General features: G+C 40.2%; 1 protein-coding gene across 1 annotated transcript; it reads right to left on the minus strand.

Moving 5' to 3' along the window:
• Positions 1 to 418: 418 nt before the first annotated feature.
• Positions 419 to 24,930, minus strand: LOC113008683 (PRKC apoptosis WT1 regulator protein-like). Its single transcript, XM_026146302.1, has 6 exons — positions 24,837 to 24,930; positions 21,029 to 21,225; positions 14,282 to 14,316; positions 9,798 to 9,924; positions 5,430 to 5,534; positions 419 to 1,879 (listed from the first exon to the last, which is right to left on the minus strand). The coding sequence occupies exons 1-6, from the start codon at positions 24,928 to 24,930 to the stop codon at positions 1,793 to 1,795; spliced, it is 645 nt and encodes a 214-aa protein (XP_026002087.1). The 3' UTR covers positions 419 to 1,792.
• Positions 24,931 to 25,523: the final 593 nt, after the last annotated feature.

Consider the following 25,523-nt stretch of genomic DNA (forward strand, 5'->3'; position numbering starts at 1 on the left):
AGAGCCTATTTTTTCCACATTTTATTAATGTACAGTGCCAGCCAATCGTTGCGTCTAAAAAGGTTACACACCCGGTCAGCATTCACATATAGCAGCAACCCTCTTCGTCTCTATGACAGGAAGTTGTGAAGAGTAAGGTGGAAAATAAGATCTCGATCTCACTGCATTAATCACGCAGTACTTGGACCTAGAAAATTAATGGTTTTACATCCACTCTATCAGATGAAAGTGACACATAGCCAGAACATTACATGGCTATATTCATTTAGACAGGTTTGTGGACTTTAAAGGAGAAACGATTGCTGGTGCTAGCTTTAGCCACACTCAGCTAACTGATCTAATATGTTGAAGTCAAGCCAGAAAGTGTTACATTTAGCACATTTTTAAAATATAGTCAGATTGCTGGAGAATATAAAAATTTTCAAATGCATCTTCAAATACTTTATTATTCTGATTTTTCCCCCCTCATATTTAAGTGACGAGTAAAATTAGATGCCGGGAACATCCCTGGTAAAGAGCACTGATACTCTGTTTTCCAAAAAATAGAAAATCAGTGAACATTTGTATCGTCTCAACTTCAGTACTTCAATCTTAGCATTCAATATCAATTGCTGCCAATTCATACAGCTCATTATAAAACAGCAGTCTACATGGAACAGGTCAGATGTAGCATCTTTGCTATGAAACTTTTGAATAAGCAAAACTTTTGAATTCATAAACAACTTTTAGATTTCCAAAAACGTTGGATTTACAAAGACGTTTTTCTTGCAAGAAAACATTTTGATCACAGTGTCTTCAGTTTTGCTCTCACAATTTTCAAAACTGCCAATTAATTCTGTTTAAACCGCATATTAAAGGCCCAGAACACTCAGTACTAAACATCTATTAAATATCACAAAGGCTGAACTTGTAAACAAGAGCAAAATATTTTTTAAGAAAATGAATCCACATATATGATAGACAAGGATTTTACCCAAAGACGTTTCATAAGTGTCAGCTATAATACTCAAGATGTCGACACTGAAATGAGTAAAGCATTTTATTGATATTATTTTTAAACTGATTGTTTAAATGGGATATATTCAAAATGCAAATTTTTTGCAGATTAGCACTTGTGGGATTAAGATGTACCAAAAAGTTATTGGAAGAAAGTAAATCTGGCACCAGTGTCCATTAATAAAGCACCAGGCTTTAACCATTAAAAAAAAAAAAAAATCTCACATGCATTGCAAGGCACTATGCCCACTTTGGCTGCTGATACTGTAGCACTAATTATATTGGATTTGGTCCTAAACAGCAGCACTGCACTGGCTTCAGACACAATTCAAACATTGCAACAATGGAAATCTTTTTCAGTTTACCTGTGTGAGTATTGGGTGTAGTTTGTGGAGATGTTTGAAAAGACTTTGTGTGCGCTTGTTTTTGTAGCACATACATTCAATGTATTTTAGCATCTTTTTTTTTTTTAATGTCCTTATCAGAAATGAAAAAAAATTAACAATCTAAATGGCCTATATACAATACATTTACATATAATATGTATAGGATAACCGAAAATCCCCACCACTCAGTTCAGCTTTCACAACAATTGGAATAATCCTCCTCAGATAGGAGGGATGCATTTTAAGGCTGTGCGCCTCAGATGACAGCTGATTTACAGTCTCACTCTAACAGACAAAAAACACAGATTCAAACACATAAAAGGTGACCCTGCTGGACTTGACCCAGAGCAGGAGGCTGGTTTGGAGAGGGGAGACGACAGAGTTGCTGGGCTGTTGTGCCGGATCTGGTTCTACCTCGTCAGCTGGCCTACCACTTTCAGCAGAGTCTTGTTCTCTTGTTTGAGTTGCTCGTTCTCATCTTCGATGTCATCCAGGTCCTGTGAAAAGGGCACAACACACACATATCTCTCTGTTTAGTTCCATCAGGACCCATTTAACCACATAAATATTCAAGACCCTGCCTCTATACCGCTGAGAGGCCTGATCAGGTTGTGGAGTGTTCGTCTGAGAGTTAAAATGAGCATTGCTTGCTGCCAGGTCCCCCCCCCCCTCCCCTCCCCTTCCATTTGGGCTGCCTTGATAGCAACAAATTAGACATTAACAGCTTCAATTAGTTGCAAATGAGAGAAGCTCTAAGTTGCCACAGCGCTGTCTCATCAAAGTGACACTCCTCATTTTCGGTTTCTTCCATCACCGGCCATGATTGCATGACTGTTGGGAATGAGCTGAACAACACTTGGAGGGACTTAAAAAGTCAAATTAAGCAGGTCACAGGTTTACAACACAGCTTGCTGTCTCTGCGGCAAAAAAGGGACGTAAAGACTAACGTAAGGTGAGACACTAACAAGAGAGAGGTGGGGTTTGGTTCCCTTCTTTTGCACCAAGATGCAGATAACTTGATCTGCCGCTCACAAACGGGGTGGGAGGGGTGACTGTTGTTGTGAATTGGCGTCACATAGATACAGTTGATTTCAATTTTATTAGCAAATTTAAGACATTTGAAGACTTTAAAGACTCAAAAACATGATAGCTGTCACCTGTCTGTCAGATGCCTGTAACACATAGCTGCTTCCAGAGAAAAATCTTCAAAAGTTTAATGTAGACACTACAATCACCTAAAGAATCTAGTGCTGCATTAAGTAACAACTCTATACTGAGTAATAGTGATAAGCAAGTAAAAAGCTGTTTGCTAAGAATATTGTATCAACTTAGAAAAAGAAAAAAAGGACAATTATTGCAGATTTAACCTTTAGGAAATATAAAAGCTCTTTTGCTTTCTCATTAGATGAGCCCATCAGTATTTACTGTGTAAGCTTTCACCGAACACTCTGCAAGACTCTCTTTTCAAACCATATCAGTGGGGAGAAAGACGTCCAGCAGTTGAGCTTTATCTTTTCTTTCTCTCCCAAATAAACTTCTACAGTGACTGAGGGTTCAATTTTACTCTGCAGAGACGCCGACTGGATCAACTCTTATCTCCTGCTATAACATCAGGCCCTGCAGGAGCCTCTCTCAGGGACGTTTCTGATGGCTCGCTGCCTGCATTAACCATCCTTGGATAAATCACTTCTCTTATGGCCAACCTCTCCTATATGTGATGCTATCAGTATGATGCTTCCTGTATATTGTGCTCTTTTTGGGGTTTGCAGTGTGTTTGATAATGACAAAAGCATTTAGATAATAAGCAAGCAAGAAAAATGTACACCATTTTCCACCCACCAGACTCGTGATCCAGAAAACACAGTAAAAAGCTGCAAGTACAGAAGGTTTGGAGAGGTTTCACTACGGATATAAAGCCATCAGCCAACATGTTTCTCACCCTGCGTGCAGCATGAGGTGAAAGAAGGGGGAGAGAAAAAAAACAAAAAACACACTCCAACCCATCAAGCCAAATGTGAAAGCACACCTGACCCCTGCTATTGGGTTCACTTTAGTGTGAAATGATCAGACTGTTATAGTTATGAGATCTGTCAAAAGCTCTTCTCACGATAATTGCAGCAGCAGCACTTATTATCGCTCGTCTTGCCATTCTCATGTCTTAACTGATCTTCCTGAGGGAGAACTGTTTAGTTCCTTTTTTCAGTGAGAAATGGGTGTTTTTTGTCTTTGTAAACACTCAATATTATCACCTCATCTACAAATGTGTTTTAACCCGATTTGAATCTCCTCTTAATAACCGTTCAGCCTATATAAGAGTTCATATTTTATTGACTTTGATTATTTTTGCCATGAAGATTTTACCAAAAACAGCATGCATCTCTTCATTGTTATTTCGAAATGGGCCTTAGTTTATGAAGTTACAATGAAATTCTTTTAACTAAACCCATTCTCATTCATAGTCATTCAAATACTACCACTTTGTCAATGCTACTGGGATTTCTGATGTAACCATAATGCATCTTGGCAATGACACCATGACACACACATGTACGCTACAGCAATATTAGTCTCCGTAAGCAAATATTCTCACAAAACATAAGACCATTTCAGAGTTTGTTAACATGTGACATCAAAATGCTCCATGAAGGAAGACCAAGCTTCCAAATCTGAAAAGTTGGGAGTGAAAGTAGTAGTCATTATTATTTCTTCTGCTTTGCTCGTCACACAGTGTTGCAGCTAAAGAAGAGTGATTCCAGAGTGTACATTGGATATAGTAAGATCACCCACTGGTTCTTATTCTTATGAACTCTCAAAGTTAATAGACAGTCACTGCTATGCTGTTTATTTTTTAGAGCCAGATGTTACCTTAATGAGATGAGAAGCTGTGGATTGCCTAAGGTTACTAAAGTTAGTGAGCTTAGTTAGCAAGCTACCTTTGTAAACTGCCTAGATGCAAAACACAGACATACACCTACTAATAAGGTCAAAGTAAGAGTGAAATAAAATACTAGAAGTGTATTTGGAAAGATTGTTCCAAACAACTAAACAGCATGCCATAATATTAATTATATTATCAACCAATGGACTGTTATCCAAACATAATTAAGCCTTATACATTCCTGTGTGGTGTCTATGTAGTAGACTGGTTATCAAGCAACATGAAAAGCAACTCAATAATTAAGATAAATCTGTAATCAACAAAGTTAACCCAGAGGTGTAAGGTGAACTTCAATTTCATTTTTGAATGTGGAGCCCAACTGTGAAAGTCACTTTATAATAAATGGTTGCTGATTGTAATACCACAGTGATTGGCTGAAATTGGCTAGGTTGTAATTTACTGTTCATCTAGTTTGGCCCATGGCTGCATTTTACTGTTTTGATTTGACTGTTAAATGACACAGTAAAAAAAATCACTTTGGAAGTTTCAATTCAAAGGGGTTTGAACTGCAAAGGCCCAGTTCAGACTCGTTCTCCAGAAAGGTCCAAAAAAAAAAAACCATGATGCAGATAAAGAGCGTGAACACAGCTGTTAAAAGTAATTTTCAGTGGACTTCATCATTTCTTTCTTTTTTGCTGTATTCAACAAAAACTACTTGCATAAACCGAATGAAAGAAGCCAAAGAGGACTGCTTATCCTTCACTGTTCATCCAAGACGACTCAAATTTAGGCTGACAAAAAAAAAAACAGCTCAGTGGTGACACCATGATTGACGAATCAGTTACATATGAACCTACCTGCCACACGGAGCAACAAATTTTAATACTTTCAACTACTTGTGTTTCAGAGTGTTTAAATTGCAAATTACAGTAAGTTCCCCCCATTGTGTTTCAAGTTATATAAATTCAAAACTAAAAAAGTATGTTTATGTCCAGCTTCTGATAGACTGCAAGAATAATCAGTGTAGAAAAACACATAGCTATTACACGCAAGGCCAGTAAAATGCCAGATGATGATTACAGCCCCCACAAGACGCCCACGCATGCAAACACAAAGGAACACTCAAAATATCAGACATCAGAGCAGAAAATTATGTAGGCTGTGCTCACTTGGTTCAGCAAGTCGATTTCCTCCTTCAGCTTCCCAATGAGATCATCTTTGTCCTGGTAGGCTTTCAGCAACCTGGCGTTCTCCTGACGCTCTCTGGCCAGCTCCTGAAAATGCACACAGATTGCACACATAGTTACATGAAAGGCAAATATTTTCACAAAGAAACAGTGCGTGGAATCTGCATTAAGGTGTACCAGGAAATCTGCCCTGTAATTAGTTTAGCTACACAAGATTTGGAATTTCATACATCGAAACAGTTGCCCTGGAGCATTGCTGTCTGAAGGGGAAAACAAAATGAAGTTAATCAAGATAAATACAACCCGAATCCAGTAAATTGGGAAAGATTGCAATGATGCAAATCTCTAAACTCATATTTATTCACAGTAGAACATAGAAAACATATCAAGTGATTAAAAACGAGACATTTTAGTGTTTCCAGAAATATATTAGTTCATTTTGATGATGAAAATGATCTTTAAAAAAAAAAAAAAAAGTTAGGACAGGGGCAACAAAAGGCTGGAAAACTAAGGGTTGCTAAAATGAAACTGCTTTCTTTTGGTGCAGTGGGGACCTAGGTTCACTAACATAGGTTTTCATAGGTGATTCTGAGCCCATGCAGCGATTTTGCATGGCTATTTTTAAAGCAGCAGCACCTGCGGACTCACAGTTTATGGCCAATGCATACAGAGATTACTCTGGATTCTTAGACTCAGACTTTAATGATATTATGAAACTCTCTTAGCACCCTTTGCATGTTCTCCCTGCGCCTGGGTGAGTTCTCTCTGGGTATTCAAGCTTACCCTCACACTCCAAAGGTATACTTGTTAGGTTAATTAGTGATTCTAAATTGGGTGTCGGGAGCGAATGAGAGTACGAATGATTGTCTCTCTGTCAGCTCTGGCTACCAGCCAGATTGCACCATGCCTCTTGCCCTGTCATACAGCTTGGATCGGGCTCCAGCACACCTGCAATCCTGAACTGCACGGGCAAAGAATAAAACAGAGGGGTGGATTTTTTTTTAAAGTTGATGAACTATTTCATCAGAGCCACTCATAAAACTGAATTCCTTCCACTCATGAAAAACTCCCAGGGATGCTCCTTTTATACCTAATCACATTACTAATTAACTTTATTTGTTGCCAGATGTTGCACAACTCTCAGCTTTTTTTTTTCTCTCTTTTTTTTTTTAAATTGTATTTTTAAAATCAGTTTCTGAAAAACATGCGACTGCTTTTTATTTGGATCTTACAAAGGCAAAAGTGTAGAGTAAAAGTAAAAGTGAAGCAGCTACATTTACCAGTTATAAAAAAAGGAAACGAAACGAGCCTCTGCACTGGTCTACTGAAAGAGATTACTTTATTCAAACCATATTTTTACTAGCAGAAACATTTGGTATTAAAAAGGCGTCAAGAACAGTCAACTGCATTGACTTTTTGTAAGATGACATTTTTCCAATAATGTATGTAATTTTCTATTTCCCACTTCCACAGACTCTTCAAAAACCCACAATAATAAATCCACGCAGACTGTCAGTGAACAATGCATTAATAGTTTCTTTTATATAGTACTTTTGTGTTATTTTCAAATTGTACTTAAAAGCCAGTGTGTTCTTGTCCGCCTCCTCTAACAGCCACAGTGAAATAATGGATATTGTGCCTTCCTGAGAGAGACGATTGTATGCACATCATAAACCGAAAGTTAATGTGCACACATTTTCAAACTGCTGCTATTTTATCATGGAAATGAAGATTAAACCAGGACTTTGTAGTTTCACTTTCTGGCTCTTCCAGATAATCATGAAATTGCTTAAATAAAAAAAATGTATTATGCAGCTACAGTAGATGGCAATAGTCAAAGCTGGCATAATATGACTTTTAAAGCTACCATAGATAAGTGCAGCATTGTATCTCCTCTCAAAGACACCTGAACAAACATTTGTCTTATTTCTTTCATAAAATACAACAATACCAGCTGAAATTCCTTTTCTTTTATTCTGAATGTCTGTCATCTGACAATAACAGCGTTTGGGAATACTGTCCATTGTGCAAACATTAAAAAAAACATACTGCACAAAATACACTGTGCCCCAGAACATTGTAAAGTATGGGTATCAAAAAAAATCTGTAAATATGGGTTGAATATGGAATTTTCATTGTATTTTCACTTCCCCAGGATGTTTCTTGCTTGCTAATATTACATCTGCTCAAAGCATTATGGGGACCAAAAAGGATGATGTTGGTTCTGCTTTCTAAGTTGCTCATTTTTATGTAAGAATCATTCAGTGAATTATTTAAAGTGGACAATGTTTTTTCTATTTTCTAGGACAGCATATATAAATAATCCTAAAATGCTCTGAAAGACGTCAGTGAGATTGGTTGTGGGCAGACCCACATGGCCTACAGTGGGCCTTGCACCAGAGTAAAATGTGGCACATCTGGGCCCCGGACTGTGGGGCAGTCCATAGTGTGAGCTGACTGTGGGCTGTCCAGACTAAGCAGAGAGGGGCCGTAAAAGGAGGCCCCTACTTTAGGCCCACTGTATATCAACACTCTAGGCTTTGGCTGCCCTAGTGGTGCCCCATCCAGGGCCCACATGTGCCCCATGGTACATTACTGCCACCAACTGGTAGGAAGCGTTGACCAGAATGTTCTTCAAAAATCAACAAAAACAAAACAAAAAAGAGCTACTTAGACCAAAAAGCTACCACAGCAGGTACACACACTAGTTGCCCAAAGAAAATTTTTATGGTGACCCCAAATGGGCCCCACATGGGTTTTCAGTGGGCTACCTACAGTGGGTACCCACACTGAGCCAAAAAGGCAAAATTGCTATGGGCTCCACAATAACAAGCCTAAATAGTGCCCGCATGGGATTTCTGTGAGTAAACCCACTGTGGAATGGTTCACTGAATACTCATTTTGGGCCCTAAAGGGCAAAACAGCTGTAGGCCCTTTGTGGGGTAAGTGTCTGCGTGCCCTGCCCCCACAGCCCCACAGTTCACCCGCAGCTACCCACTGAGAGCTTGAAGTCTCAGTGAAGTCTGAGATTTAGGTGCAGCTGTCTTATATGAGCAGACCTGCATCTGGAATGAAAAGTGAGATAAACAACAATGACAAAAATATGTGTGAAATATGATTTCTGGACATTGACAAAACCACTTCATGCTGAACAAAGTATGACTTTCATAAGGCCACCCAAGTTGAATTTCCAAGTTGAGTTTCTACAGTGGGAGCAGAGAGAGGCTGAGTGGCTGATGGGAGCTGTGCAGGAAGAAAAGACATATCTGTACTGAGAAAGGTCATCTATTCAACAACACTGAGGAGAATTTCTGTAAGTGCAGAGCCACAGTTTCCAGCCAGAAAATGTAGAACCTGGGCAGCTGCACAAAGGACTCAAAGTGGAATTTCATCTTAACAAAGTGCTACTGATAGAGGCTTTCAAGTTGGCCAAAAGATACAGCCTTGACTCACGGTTCACTGAGACGCTATAGAATTTTGATAGATGTCAATAACTGATATTACCTCAGCAATTTTAGATCTCCATGGTGTTCTGTGGGGATGAACGTAGTTTTAGTAACACCCAGAAAAGTCTAGAAGCTCAGCTTTACTCTCAATCGCTGATCTTTGATCTTTTCTTTTTTTTTTAAACAAACAATTACAAGTCCTGTTGTAATGCATCTAACCTGTGCATCAACTTTTGTGTTAGACCAATCAAGCTTTAAACAGCTGCATTTCCAAATATAATTCGGACATCGCACTTAGGCTTCCTGGCCTTGTGGCAGATATGCCATCTTCAGGCTTTGAAACTACTTGGCAACCATCTGGTAAAGCCCTAGCCATGTAAGCCTAAAGATTGGTCAATAACCACCTGGCAACCAACCATGACCACAAGCAAGTTTACTCCTCCCCCCATCTACAATAAGAAGAAATAAATTGAAGGACTGAAAAAACTAACTAAAACTAATTTAAAAAAATGTTTTTTTAAATACTCAAGAATTAGATCAACTCTAGTAATCCACAGCAAAAAAAATCAGCAGATTGTCAGTAAATATTAAGCTCATTTGATAGGTAAGGACTGCCAAGAACAACAGGTGTTGACCTTATCACTGCAGGGAAGCTATAAAATCTGCCAACACATGTATTCTGACTCATCTGAATCAGAGCAGACGCTTACATTTACTCACTTTTGTGTCTTTAAGAAATAAAAACATCTAAGTTTTAAAGCAAATGTTAACTTTTTTTTTCTAAAGTCAACTCCAATAAATCAAGAAATGCAGCATTTAATTAAATGATAATATTATTTGGGTTATGTTTATGTGGACGAGGTTCGACTAGTAATATGACTTGTTAAAAGGTCAGTCTATTTACCCTCTCCAGGTCTTCTATCCTTTTCTCCAGACTTCCAGGTGCTGAAGCTCCTCCATCTCGGCCGTGGCGGTTGTGTCGCTGTCGGCTGTTACCGCCGGTGTCCTCCTCCAACCCCATTTGTGGAAAGCTGTTAGTAACAAACACAATATTGCTGAGCCTGTAAGTTGAATGCATCGAAATATTTTATACTTCACATTATACATGGCCACACTTCAAAAGAAAAGGAAAGTTAGAAAAAGAGTACCATTTGTGCTTGATTTCTACTTTTCAAAGTGTCCAGTAGTGTATTCACACTGAGGCCGTTTGAAGGTATGAATCATACCCACATTGTAAAACTTCAATAGGGATGACACAGCCATCATCAAAAGAGCAGGTGGGGAATACCTTCTGCGTGTTTGCTCTTTCAATTAGGCATGCACTATTAAAGCCCCTCTCCCTTTTTATTCCTTTAATGGAGAAGGCCATCAAGGATGTGCAACTTTGGTATAAAAAGGATTCTGATTAAGAAACAATTTATATATTACAACTTCAAATAGGCTCAGGAATGGCAGTGGCAAGTTGTGCGTCCCTGCTGTTAAGCTGGTGGGGGGGTGGGGGGTTGAAGTTTTGTATGCAGCTCAAACAGAACATTAAACTTATCTCGTTTTCATTTTTTCAGTGCTTAGAGACAGAGTCTGGGGCGGCTGGGAATAGAATATTCATGTGCAGTCAATTTCCTTACTGACCTTAATCCAATAATTATTGAAGTGGAAACTGGGAATGAAATGCTGGCTCTATACCTCATAACTACAACTACTCCCACTCCCCAGTAGCAAGAGACTATGACAGGTTTATATAATCTCCCTGGAAATAAAAAAACTTAGATTGTAGGATTCAGTGTGTTGTCTGAAGGGGCTGGTTGGCAGATTTCTACAGCTGAAACAGACAGGAAAGCTGCTGGCAAGACACAGGACCAATACCTCCTTTGTACCATCTGTACTCTTTAAGACCCGCCAGATATGAAGTCCGCATGATTAGACAACTTTAACAAGTACTTTTAACTCTGAAATCGTAGAAGCAGCAGTGGAAACTGAGTATAAACTGTTAAATTTGTTTATTTTTCTCCAGTGCTCAGTTTCATGGAATGCCAATATTTAAAAAAAAAAAAAAAGTAATAGTAACCAGACAAGATCGGCTTTCTTGTTTTTGTTTTTCCTTTTGGCATGTTTAGTACATATCTGAAAGTAATAAGGCTGTAGTCTCAGCGCTCACTGGCTGGCAGGTCTAAAAACAGCAGTCTTGAGTTTTCTGCATAAGGATGTCCTCCCAACTTTTCCTACAATGTTCTTGTTTTTGAGTCTAAACATATCAGAATAATTCCACTATGTTTGGTCCAATTGTTTCATAGGTACCAGTGCATCCAACAACATGATATTGCTGGATGATATTGGGAGATTTCTCAGGATATGAGGCTTTTTAGCATTTTCTTTAAATAGTTCTTGTGCTGGGGCCGGGAGTTGATATAGTTCCATCTAAATGAAAAAAATAAAAAGAGGGTGACACAACATCTGCTACAAGGGTAGCAGATGTTTCTGACTGCAAAGCCTTTCTTGCAAGGGCAACTGCTGACCTGCCTCCATTGCTACCAGGCTGCATTTTGCAGACTGGTGTGAAGTGAAGTCCAGGGAGCAGTTGAACTGATTTCCTCGGGAGATCTCCAAAGTAGCCACGGTGTAAGCAAAAGAGATATGGACCAAATAAACCAAAGTCTACCCTACATAATCCTCTCCCAGTTCACAAAGAAGTCCTTGAGGGTTTTACTTCCTCTAGATAGATCAAAGATTATTTTGGCATGAACTGGAACTGAATAAAGGTACAACAAAAACAGGTCTCATGACATAAATGGCTTAAAATCCTGCTCATGCATATAAATTCTTCTTTCCTCTATTGAAGCAGCAGTGCCATTTCTCATACACACGCACAGGCAGTATTTTTGTGTACCTTGACATTTACAGAACAAGCATCTTATTTTCCTTCATTCTCCCAGAGCCAACATTGCAGCGGCCAGCGCTTTTGATCAAGAGGAGTCCTTGAAATGCTCTTGCTGACGCTCGTCTGCAAGATAAAGGTGACTTCATTTGTCTCTCTCATTGTGGCTCTTCAAGGCAACTTTATCAGCGTGAGTGCACACGAGCACACAGGCGCGGATATTGTGCAATTCGTGCCTTTGCTATGATGTCCCGGAAAAAAGATCCACGAGAGTCACACACAATCATCGCAAATACACGGACTCCCCAAGATGCACAGTGGGTGTTGAATCCAAGCCTAAACATCCAAAGCCTCTTCACTAAATATCACACCGTGGCACTTTAGCACCCCACAGGCTGAGGTCTGGGGGAGTTAGAGAGAGAGGCTAAGCCAATCGCACATTCTTGTGAGCCTCAGCAGGTGGGAAGGAGAAAGCACAGACAAGAGCACCAATAACAGCAACAGTCACAGGTATAATAACATCTCCCCACAAACAAAAGTGTCAATGTGTGGAATGAGTCAAAACTTCACTGGAGGCAACAGCACACTGGATTCAGTCGTCTGTTTAATGCTCTCATTACTTTAAAGCAAGACAGTATAAAGCCAGCTTCCATGCAGAGCTGCTTTGAGCTGCTAGTTTACAGATGCAGTCACTCCTCAGTCATCTCAGTGGCTGCTGGGTTTACAGGCAGCCAGAGGCAGCTTGGTTGTGCTTTGGTTTCTAAATCTTCAATCTTTCAGGTCCCCTGCTTATGTAGTTTCATTCTTTTCCCCCCTTTGGAAAGACAGCACTTTAGACAGTGAAGATTTGTCACCACCAGAGTACTGCCCCTCATTCATAACACACAGCACCTGGAGCAGACCTGCCCTGCCAGACAGGATTTTTGTCAGTTTATGAAACACAAGTCAAAAGCATGGTCCCAACTGACCTGAATCATCGTCTTCTGTGGAGATTTTTCCACTGAAAACTCTTAGTGACTGATAGTGTTTTAGTTTTGCAACTCAAAAAAAGTTACTTAGTTTTTCTCTTTTATGCTTAAATGTAAACACATTTCCATTTTTCTTTTAGTTGCACCCAAATAAAATAAAACCCCTGGTGCATTCAGACTGCTCTGTGTTTCTCTCCGACTTCTCAGCAGGTGGGTGCATACCAGAGGGAGGCATTTGTGTCACTCCACAAGTTAATTTTAGCAAACACAGCCTTGACCTGGTGGCTGTTTCTCACATTATTTTCATAGATGTGTGTCAGCTGCAAAAGGGCTCTGATTCAAATTCGGAAGAAGCATCTGGAAGCTCCAAAAACACTGACGAGGAAAGATAATGCTAGTTTTTGGATTTTAGACAGTAAAAGGTAAAATCATTACATTTAAAATGTAGATGCATGGTAGGTTAGAATGCTCTGACGTGCATTTTTTGTTATATTGTTTATCTTAGTAGGCAAATTAATATGATAAATGAGATGCAGCTAATTGGATTGCAAATCAGATTTAAATTTAGTGTCATGTTACTATGAGTTTTTAAAAAGAAAAAACCAAATGGTCTGAGAGGGAAGTAAATCAGAGCGCCACATGTGTTTTTAAATTGTTCATTCAGCCATCTTGTGTTGCCCAGCCCACCTGGTGGGTTATCCGTAGCGGAACAGCTGAGTGTCCAAGTGAGGCTAACCCAGCTGATGAGAGCAGCAGCCATAATTACATGGCCAGATTGAATGTCAGCTGGTGAACCTGACTGTCAGGGTTGGCCACAACCGCTCACTTTAGTTGCAAATAATGAAAAATAAATGCATGGCGGACTCACGCTGAGGGACGTCAACTCTAAATGATACAATTTTCTGTGATGTACTTCATTATCATGGAAAATGAAGGGAAAATGCATCGTTTCAAGAGCCCCTCCCTTAAAAGAATACTAATTTTGATGACCTGTTTAGAAAGAACATCAAAAACCAGTAAGATGAATGAAAACTCAAAGTAGAGCTATTCCCAGGAGGTTTCAGTCCAAACTGAAACTGAAAGAGTTTTTTTAGGCTGTTTGAGAAGGAAAGGTTGAAAGCCATTTATCAAATGCCAAAGCAAACTTGACCAAACAGCACCTCTCATTTTAGAACCAAAACCTTTCAAAGCAAATCATTTACTCTGAGCACTCCCTGCCAGCCACAGCAGGGAAGTGATGGCCCGGACAAAGTGTCCAGGGTCCAGATGGTGTCCTGTCAACCAGAGTTCAAACGCATCATCTTTCTTGAACCATAATAGCAAGACAGTAGCAGCACTGAAGAGCAGGAAAAACCAAACAAACAACAACAACAGTGACACATGAGGAAAAAGGCCCTCGGACTATTTCGGAGGAAATCTGCTCTCGTAATTAATTACTCAAACTGCTCTTTCTCATCCTGGCCTTTGGTGCTTCCCTTGACATATCACTAGTGATGTTATGGCAGATAAACTCCACTCTCAGTCGGGGTTAGAAAATATGAGCCTCACCTCTTGTAGCGGCCGCTTCCAGATCTTGGAGTCTCCTGAAACAAACAAACAAAGGAAAGATAAATGCTGCTAGTCCAAAAACTATAACTCAAGAGTTGCTTTAAGAAAAGAAGTTGACTTTTCTACAGTAATAATGATTTCAGAGAGAAACGGCAAGACATCTGGGTGATTTTGGTGTCATCATTATGCTTTGTTCATCTGCCTTTGGGTTGTATTGGTTCACCAAAAGAAAAAAAGGCATCTACAGGATGAGAGAAATTTATCAGGGGCGGCATTTATAGAAAGCCTTTAGGTTGTCTGTGAACCTTTGTGAATTGCAACTGCAGAGCTGATATATAGATAGGCTTTGTTGCATTTAATAGTTCAGGAGGAGCCCCATAGCCCCAAGAGGTGGAAGGCAATCTCATTTTTGGAACATGTAGTTGTATATTTATCTTATTGCTTCAATTATTGTGTGATCTAAAGGTTGTTTAGATCTTTGCAGCAGTGATGCTCCCCATAAAAAACGCTTTTGGTAAAGAAGCGATTCCCTGGAAAAAATGAAGTGTGTGTGAGATGAATACACATCTCCTCTTTCCTAAGGTCCTGTGCAGTGAAGGGTCCCGTATTTGATTGAGGAGCCTTGGCTTTGCTGCAATCTATCAGTCAGAGCTCGGCTTTTGTCTGACTCTCAGCATACAGCAGCCTCTGTGCCTCACTGACAAATCATCCATTACCTGTGGATGAAATCCCTCAACTTATCTCTTCCCTGGATCGATTTACAAAGATAGAAAAGAGTAAGAGGGCAAAATGTAGCAACAATCGGCCTTTAACTAAATAAAAGCACATCTTAGCATGAGGCCTGGTTGAAGTGGCACCTGGAATTAAGAGCAAATTAAAATAGGAGGTTGTCTTTTTGTAGGATTGTGTGTAAGCCAACAGCAGCCACAGCTGCTCCTAAAAGGCCAAGTCTACAGTAGCTGTTTGATCTTCTTCCTTCTTCATTAATAGTTGACTCTAAGGCAGACAGATGCTATTCTACTGCTGTACCTTCTAACTATAATACACAAGCCTCAGAAAACAGTGTTATAGAAAGTTTAGTTTAACTTCATTTTTTATACTTCTGTTTGATCTGAATATGGTCAGAAGACAAATTATCCATCGCTGTTTATGGAGCTATAATCGCCATTATTCTTTACTTCAACTCTGGAAAAACCATTTATTTTTCTGTCAGCCAAGCGCGCGCACACACACACACACACACACACACACACACACACACACACACACACACACACACACACACACACACACACACACACCTAAATGTAAATGTGAGTTTACACTCTGACTTCCAAACTCTAGATGTCCACAATATGCAACCCTCCTAGAAACAGTTTGATGGTGTCCAACGAATGTTGATTTTAGTAAAGAACATTTGCTTTTCCATTTTCCTAGAAATTCAGCTCATCCAATCCGGCGATGCGGCACGAGTTTCATACATCAGGTCCGCTGGCATACAAATAAACTCTACACTGTACCAGGGCACATCTGGGTTAGAGAAAAAGCGAGACCATGTGACATCACTCCTGGAGTTTGTTGAAGAGCAGCAAACACACAGGGTAATGCAGTCTCAGGTGTGGCTTTTCAAAACTCGATGCAGGTGACACCCTCTGTAACTTTGTAGTGATTAATGCAAAGCATGCCAAAGCGACACCTTATTGAATGGCCCGAGTAAAGAAAAAATAAAAGAAATTGTGGCAGCTGCCAATGGTATCGCTCAGACTCCTCAGACACACCTATGGCATCAGTTTCAAAATCCTACGTCACCTTGTTATCGCACTCACAAAACTTCAGGAAATGTGATCTCTGACCTCAAGGTTAAGGTCAGTGAGAGTCGAACTCGTCCAAATGTTTTTTAGTAGATACGTCTATGGTATCAATTTAAGGCTCCTACGTGGCCTCCTTCTCAAGTTATCCCATTCACAAGTTTAGGCGTGTACAAGAAGATGAACCCAGGAATGACGACACTTTTAGTGAGACCCTGCGAGCCTTATCAGTATGAATATGAGGTTTGAATTTCATTTTTTGCAGAGAGCTATAGGTTATAAATATATTAAACTGTTTTGCTTGTTGCTTTTTTTTTTTTTAAATCATTTGCTCTTTTGTCAGAACCTTGCACTGCTTCGCGATCCTGCACCACAGTCTAAGTACTCCAGACAGCTTTAGTCAGTAACACAGAGGGAACAAGTTATTTATTTCTACCAATATTCTTCTTTATGCCTGCTATAGTAGAAAATAAATAAATATCTTCCGTCTTTTTGGTGGATGATCAACAAGTTTGGTAAACATATTCAATTTAAATGTCACCATTAATTATCTGCAAGAATATGAATATTTAATGAGTAATCACAGCAGTGCGGGAGATGATCAGATTAAAATAACAGTACATTACAATAACACGACTCCAGGACCTTTAATACTGTTGGTAAGTTTTACTCTGTGATGTTGGAATAAAGGGTTGCTTTTAAAATTAAACTTTAATCATGTATAGTATTTCTGCACTGATGCAGTATTTGTCTTTGACTTTACCGCAACCACACCGAGCATTGTGAACCACCTGCTTGGGATACGAGTCTGCAAGACAGTGTAAATGTACAACTACTTCACTGCGCACAACACAAGCCTGTGTAACTTTATTTAGAATGTTCAAGCACCAGCGTCAGCTCCTACAACCCACATCGCAACGCTTACCAAGAATACACCGAGACAAACATCTACAGTAGAAATGAGCATTTTATCACTAGAATCGAGCACTCTACTTATTTCTGTGCTTTTGTAACCTGCTCCTTCTCCACAACACTCAACACCAGTTGGAATTTGTGATGAAACGCATTCAAAAGTCTTGGTTTGGACATTTATGAGCTGCTGTGGTCACAGATTTATGTTTTGGCAGCTCATTAAATTCAAAAGAAAAAAGAAAAAAAGAAAATGAGAACATTTCTCAAGGATCAGCATCTCTGCCCATGAAAAGCTGATCTCTGGCATTCCAGCCAGTCGCCAAACAGCGCAGGGCTCAGTCGGTTTCTCTGCACAAAGCTGATAAAAATCACAATTTTACTTGGGGCATTCAATAAATCTGACAGAGAGAGAGAGGGAGAGAGATGCTCAAATAAGATGCATGATTGGCATTTTAAGGGATCCTGAGTAAACAGCAGCAAGTACTCAATGTGTTGAGATATTTGCAGGTTCTGGCTGCAATTACAAGCTAACATTTTTTATCTTACCGCTCTATTGTTATACTCAAGCTGTTTTGCAGTCCTCTCACACATTTTATTAAGATGCTAACCACACCTGGCTGTCTGGGTCTTTGATGCCAGCTGAAGAAATAGATGTCAAAATGCCAACCTGGAACATAAATTGAAGGCTGGAGATGAAAACAAGGCTAACCTATAAGCAGCGCTGTAAACAGTAGCAGAAAGTCATGTTAACCTCTTGTCCTCCCTTTCAGATTCCTAAAAGACCTTTTCTTACCCCATAAAGTGCCTGAATTAGAAGTTAAATTTAAGGATCTTTCAAATTTAACTCCCCCATAGTTGTTGCTGGGAGCTTGCCTGTCAGAGATAAGCACTGGTGGTTGGCCCATATAGCCATAATCTTGAACAAACAAAGGTGTGAATGTTATCAAATACTATTTTAGGCTCTACAGTGAATTGCACTTTGCTGCTAACACAGCTCCTGCTGGAAACGCCATGTGACGGGTTGTGAACACTTCCCTGCTGCTCAGACATGATGCTCTGCATCAGCACTGCTTCTTGGTGTTGAAAGGTGATAATGAAAAATGCAAATGTGGTCCTTAAAGAGTGCTGGATGGAGATTGCCGGGGATATGCTTTCTCCAGGTAAAAGAGAGAGAGAGAAAGTGAGAGAGAGCTGAACTTGTCTGCCGTGAACCTGGCTCCTTAATAAAAGCAGAGGATCCAGAGGAATGTTCCACGTGGTTCTGGGCTGCTAGATCACTAGAACAGGTTTCCTTGTAGGACCTGCATACCAGAGGGAGGTAAGCCCTGATAACAAGGAGCACTTGCCTGCACTGGGTCTCTCTGATTATCATACTTATCAGATACATGTGCAGGAGAAGAACCGTGTGGGTCTGAGCTCTAATGCACACACAGTGAACACATCTCAGACTAATTTAAATGCATCATGGGTCCCTTTTATAAACAGAGGCATTGCTGAATTTGAAACATCTGAGCATCTCGAGCAGCAAAGAAATACAGCTTGTTTTGGTTGGAAAATGCTCTGAGACCTGGGAAGGCAGTTAGCAGCAAAACAGCTCTGAACAGAAGGTGAACGGAGCTTCTTTTCAAAGCTTTTTGTCCACATATCTTGAAACAAGCTAAGAGGCCTGGCCTGATGTTGTATATCATCATGGAACTGACACAGAATTTGATCAATGGCGCCCAAGGGGAACGGCACTATTTTTTATTTTTTTTTAAACATGCTCCATCTTTGCAGATGTCTAACTGAGAGCTCTGCTATAAATCTGCTGATCGAATTGTATCCCTCCTGTTGTTTTTCCTCCAAGTCTGACTTCTTCTGAACAAGCTGGCACCGGAGCCCCATGAGAATAGAAATATCAATTTTAGATGAGTGACAGTGAGACATCTAATGGTTAGTTTCTGCATAGCCACATCTGCTCTGAGTTAGAGCTAATACGGAGATGGTGAGATTAGATTCAGCCCATGCATGATCGGGCATATTCTGCTCCAAATTATAAACCGAGGGTCCTCCCCTCTACAAAACTGGATGCGTGGCAAAGAGCTGATTCTACTGAACTCCCTGTTTGTTTACATGTAGAACACTTTATGTAAACAGTCGAATCCTTTTTATTATTATTTTTTTTATTGAGGCCACATCTCAGCAGGTGCTGTCACAGTCTTCCTGTTAGTGTGGTTGTTTGTGTACATATTTCATGCACAAGCCTTTGCTTCGCGTAAATAGCCTCAGACAGTTCCAGCCCAAAACAAAATAAGCCTGCTGATGCATAACAGCCAATCCATCTGGAATGCGTCTCCTCGCTACATCCACACGAGCTGTCACACAGCGGCAGAGCCATTAGATATTCCTATTTATTTTTTATTTCGTTCAAAAGCCGATTATCATGTCAGTCAGATGATTTTCGTACAGGATGTCTGAGTCGTCGGTACACAGCTGGATGCTTTCATATCCTCTCTGCACTCGAGGTTATATTGAAAATCAATGCATGTCCATTAGAAGAGAGTTTGAAATTACATACACTGGAATATGAACTACTGTTCTGGTGAAAGACAGAAGTCAAATTACCAATGTGCCATTATTTATTAAGGTTCTGTTTTTACTCGTTCATTTACATCCTCATTGTACAGAACACCTGCTGGACTCAGACAAAGACCAGACGGCCTCTGCAAGAGCTCACTTCTATTAAATAAACACAGATTCACTTGCCAAGATTAAAAGATTCAGTTTGTAGACATCAACAGTGTCAGGTTCACACTCTCAAGAACCAGACGCCTTCTACACAAACCAGATTCTGAAATTTGATGAATGTGGCCCTTCACTTTGTTGGCCCGAGCTCCACTGTGCTAACGCTAAGCGGTGGCGGGATGTGATGATCCTGTTGCGTTTCCACTCACGTTCAGGACAAAAGCTAATCATTATCAGTTATCTTTTATTTTTGTTTAGTCTATAAAATAGCGCTCTACAAGTATTCACAGGCCAAGATAAAGTCTATACACTGCTATTTTTTCCCTGGACACTCAAAGATATTTAATTTTGCGCAAATGGAAAAGTAAAAAGGTGCACGATTAGGAAGGATTCCAGCCATACTAACCAAAAATCTCACAGATTTAACTTGGCCATGTAAGTCATCCTCTTGGTCAGCGCTGTACCACTTCCTGGGTGGTACACTTTTAACCACTTGAAGTTCAGTGATGTGTGCTGGATCTGCTCCGGTGTTTCAATCCAATGCCTCTAACTTATTTCAGAGGAAAACAAACCGTCAGGGAGGCACAGCTACTGGGAAGAGCTAGTTTTAAGCAAAGACTGTGGTCTAAACTGTTTGTGCCAGTTCTTCCTTCCTCTAGTGTTGCAGGGTGTTAACAGCAGGACTGTGAGCTCTTCTGCTGAAAATTCATTGATTTTCTGGGAGGCCCAGTTCTCATTACAGTGCTCCCTGACCTGAAAGTCAGGCTGGTTTGACACAGAAGATGTTTGTCTCTCTAAAGTCCAAGTGCAACTGGTCTGAACAGGACTTCCAGAGAAAACAGCAGGAGCACAATAAAGAGGGGACTGATTTCCAAAAAAAAGAACTTTCTGATTACACCTTGCATCTCAAGTGTTTTAAAAAAAAAAAAAAGAAGAAGAAAAAAGAAAAGAAAAAGAAAAAAAGAAGTTAATTAGACCACTAAAAAACCCAGACTTATGAGGAACTGTTGCACCAGCTGCTTTGTTTGTTACATTTTGCCTTTAACCTCTTTTTCCATTGATGATGAAACACCATGACACCTTTGTGTTTTGCAGCTTTTTTGCACAAACTAAGCATTCCCCGTGCCTCCCTGAGCTCTGAGTGTCTCCGTTTGGCCGCACTGATGTTACAATATGTAAGATACTCTGCTCAAAGACATAACAAGTGGAAAAAATGCTGGCTGTACTCTGTGGACATCCTGTGCTGAGGCTGATTTGCAAAATAAAAAAACAAAACTCCTTTTTATGTCATGTCACTTCTTACCAGTAAGTAGCCAGTGGCAGGGTCAGCTGTCATCGACTCATTCTGAAACGTGTTGGCCTGAACCAGCTCCTCCTCCTCCTCCCTCCTGTCCTTCTCTCCGCCATCATCATCATCCAGCTCATCCAGGCTCTGTGATAAGGTGATGACAGATGAAATTAGGAAGTGAAGTGGACACAAACTATGTTTACATGCGCCATCTGTGTCAAGGTTGGTAAATTAAAGAAAACTTCATGCACACAGATCTAACATTGGTCCCATTTTACCAAATTTGCATCATATAAACAACTTCCTTGTTGGTTGCATAACCGTATATCGCACGAGGGTTGAGGAATGAGGAATCATTTGTGCATTTGTGTTTTCAACAGGCAGCTTGTCAGCAGCCAAACCTCTTCTCTAAGCCAAGGTATGTTTTTTTTTTTTTTTTTTTTACTGTATACAGATGATAAATATATTGTTTTATCTAAGCATCTTAACAGTGAGAGACAAAAACAACAGCTTCAAGTGTTCACCACACTCTAAATATTCACCCAAGAGAGATGCATGTGAGAACAAATCTCCTATAAAGCCAAATCAGGCCTTAACTTGTCCAAAAACAAAATGCTGAGTGACACACCGCAGGACAGCCTCCTGATGTTGGCCTTGTCGACTCACATTATTTGCTGTGTGTCAGCAAATAAAATGGCATTTACAGGTTTACTTGTTTTTTCTGAAGCAAAATTGGGGACAAACATAAGCAGAGAGTCAATTATTGGTGTCAGCATCAACTGTTAGCCACAGGTGTAGGTATCAGACCAGAACTTCACAACTGGTGCATCCCTGGTGCATTCACTAGTAGCAGGTGGGCGTCTTTTGTCCTGCCTCTGCTTGTTGCACAACAGAAGCTCCCTCACATTAATCCAGTAGTTTGAAGTGAACCATTTCCAGCTGTGTGCAGCATGTGCAAACTGAAAAGTTCAGAAAATGACTGACCTAATTATCACAATAATGTCAAGAATTCCTCTGTGAAAAAGGCTTTGGGACAGATTCTGTCTGACTTTTTATTAGTTTGTATAAAAATATGCTCAGCTTGTTACTTTTTATACAATCTGCTTCTATGAATTCTTTATTCTCATCTGAAACTTTGTTTACTCTTCAAGATAAGTGTACAGTCAAACCAACCCCACCCTCCAGTGCTTAACGGGTTGCTAGAGTCAGTCCCCCAGACAAATCCAACAGTAACTTCCTCATTTTATTGCATTTGAGTGCACTGACAGATGCGTGGTGACAAGCAAGGTCATTCCCACAGTAACAGCAATATTGACCTCTGGCTCAACACAACCAGGGTCTCCTCTTAATCCTCTTCAGACATGGTCACATTCACTTCCAGGAATCCCCCAGGAGCTACAGCTCAAACACTACCCTAATGCCAGATGGACTCTAGTACGGCAACAGGAAAACAGTCTGCACTCGACCTTTCACCTCTTGAGGACAAGTCAGGGGGGGATTTTTAACCACTGGAATGTCCCTTGAAAACACAATAAAAGACACAATATAAACATACGGAGTGCAAACATCCCTTTGACAGAGGCTAGCAGCTTTCATAATCAAAGCAGAGAGCTTTCGAATAGTCTCGGAAAACCAACTTTACTTCTGATTAGAGCTGGGCGATATGAGATTTTTTCATATCACGATATGTTTTTTTCATTTCAGGCGATAACGATATCTATCACGATATAAGCCAAATAACTATATTTGTAAGATTTAAATGTGCCGTTGCTCACAAGTAAAATGTGAAATAATCAGCAGCTTGTTTTTATTTAAATATTTATTTCCCATAATAAGTTCAACAGGGTAGATGTACTTAAGGAACATGAGACTTTTTCAGATAAATAAAGGCAAATATTGCAAACTACACAAAAGGCAGCCGCTAAAGCGTTTAAGTTTCAAAATAGAACAAACGAAATAGACTAAATTGTCAATTCCACTTAGAAACAAAATATTAATTCTAAAAATAAATCTTAGTTTGTTTTACAGAAGAACAGACAAAACTGACTAACTTTTGTCAATATCAAATAAACTGAGAACTAAAAGGAAATTCTCAATCTCTCCTTGTTGTATAGCTGAGCTTTTCAAACAGTTTTAACAGTTACTTTAGTCTGACAAAAGCCGAATGACGAATTAGCGCTTCCAGTCAGAGACTGAGGCTACGTCCACACGTACACGGGTATTTTTGAAAACGGAGATTTTCCATTTTCGTTTTAAAAAATAATCCCGTCCACACATAAAGGCAGAAATGAAGGAAAACGCTGCTATGAACATGCCAAAGCAGCAGGTGGAGCTAGATTCCTAACCGTGCAGAAATGTTGGCCAATCAGAAGTCTAGAAGCCTCGGTGGGAAAAAGTAAACAAAGCTGGGGCATAGAAGCAGAACCGAGTCGTATGTGTGGAGGGACAGTAACTGTGTGTATATGTAAGCATTTAAACACTGCAGAGAGTAGAATTAACAGTAACAGTATTGTAGAAATTCATTTCACCGAAACAATAACGTGGCGCACAGTGTGACGCATGCACCAGTTTATTGTATTTCCAGACTTGCTTTCGGCACAATTTACAGTGCACGCTACTCTGTTTTTTGTCAGACTTGAAATAGCCGAAATACCTTCACACTACGGAACTTCTATGGCTCTTCCGTTCGACAATCTCTCCGGCATTGCAACCATCATCTGTTTTCTCTTCGGTCACGCTCGGTTGATTTTTCTAGTCGGCACACTCATTTCCTCCATTACGCGCTGGCTCCATTACCCGCTGGCTGTTTCCCAAACAAACACACGTGCGGCTTGGCGCTTGTGCTGTACGTAACAAGTCACGCGACGTGACGCTGCGGCTGTGATTGGTTCGGCTCTGCGCTGCTTAATTTGGATTGGCTGACCTTTTTTTTTTTTTTTTTTTTTAAGAGGACAAGAGCGGCGAGGTCTATCGCGATAGCTTAATTTCTCTATCGAGTAAAAGTTATATCGCGATACATATCGTTATCGTTCTATCGCCCAGCTCTACTTCTGATAATCTTAATTTTTTATTTTTATCTTAAAATATCTGCACAGCCCAAACTTCACACTGAGATGGAGTACGACAGAGTTACTGGGTTCATCTGTCAGGAGCGGCGGAGATGCATTGCACAAACACATCTCAACACTGACGGCCGGATCGTGACACGAGACAGAACGGGGGCCAAACTCCCAGAGGGGACAATGCAAACCAGGCTTTCCTGTTTTACACCGCAGGGTGAACAAAAGATGGCTGCCCAGCAGACCCTTCATCGGTAAAAATAGCCTTACAAGGTTAAAGAGGAATGCAGTCATTTGCAAGGCTTTTCCTGCCAAACTGTTTATCAGTTGTCCTTGGGGGAAATGCCAGTTCCTTTTGAGTCTCACTCAGAGCTTAATGCTAGCACTCTCCTCCACCTCACCGGTGCTCTCATCATCTCCCACACAGACACCTATGGAGGTATCCCACGATGGGGCATAATTAGGAGATTAAGAGCAATGAAATATGGAAAATGCCATAAAACAGAGTTCTGTCTGTGTCAACGCAGAGTGGATTGCGCAATGACTAACCACTCTGCTATGCACAAACTTTCCTAAAATGTGGAGTTGGGAATCTCAAAGTTTGTTTTGGAAAGAGATGGAGCCCACTTTGCTCTCTAGTATTCCAAATTGCTGTGCTTCTTTTTATTTCAGCTAAAGGAAAAGGGTATCTGTGCGAGTCCATATAAGGGGTGTTTCTGCTCCTGACATCATCATAGTGTTTATTTTTCTGGCCAGTTTCTTACCTTGGGCCAGCTGGGCAAAGCACTGAAAGTGCTGAAGGATGAGCGTCCAGGGCATTGACTGAATGCCTTGAGCAATGTATTTGCATTTCAACATTACACATAATTTCTTCAGCCCAAATAGTGTCACAGAAGTAATGCAATGTTCTGTAGCACCACTGTAGGGGCCTCGAGAGTCCCCCTCTGAAACGCATCACTCTCCACAAGTTTGTACATACAAGGACACACTTATAGCAGCCACTGTTGGCCTATTCTTTGCATATTTTAAAAACACTTTATATTTCTCTGTATACAAATGATATAATCTGGCGTGCATTTACCATTTTGCAGACAATTTTGTGCACACTTCACTGAGGCTAAAGTTCATTTATAACATAATCTAAATAAGTTAAGAAATTAAGAAGTGAAGAGCAAAGACACGTGTCCTCCCCCAAACAGTTTTGGAGAGTCGAGTGAATGCTGCCCAGCTGGGACCGATTATCTGCGGGAGAAGCACTTTTTACACAATACTAAACCCTAATTAAGATTAATTAAAAATACACTGAATGTTCTAAGATCATTAAATGTTGAGCCAAAATTTAAATGTACCAAAAGTCAAGGCACATACAGTAAACAGAGGTATCAGTTTGTGTACTGATGATATTAAAAAGATCATTACAAACTTCAGTGTTAGAGGACATCTCTCCAGAA

This window comes from Astatotilapia calliptera, chromosome 17 (assembly GCF_900246225.1).
Source record: "Astatotilapia calliptera chromosome 17, fAstCal1.2, whole genome shotgun sequence".
NCBI lineage: Eukaryota > Metazoa > Chordata > Actinopteri > Cichliformes > Cichlidae > Astatotilapia > Astatotilapia calliptera.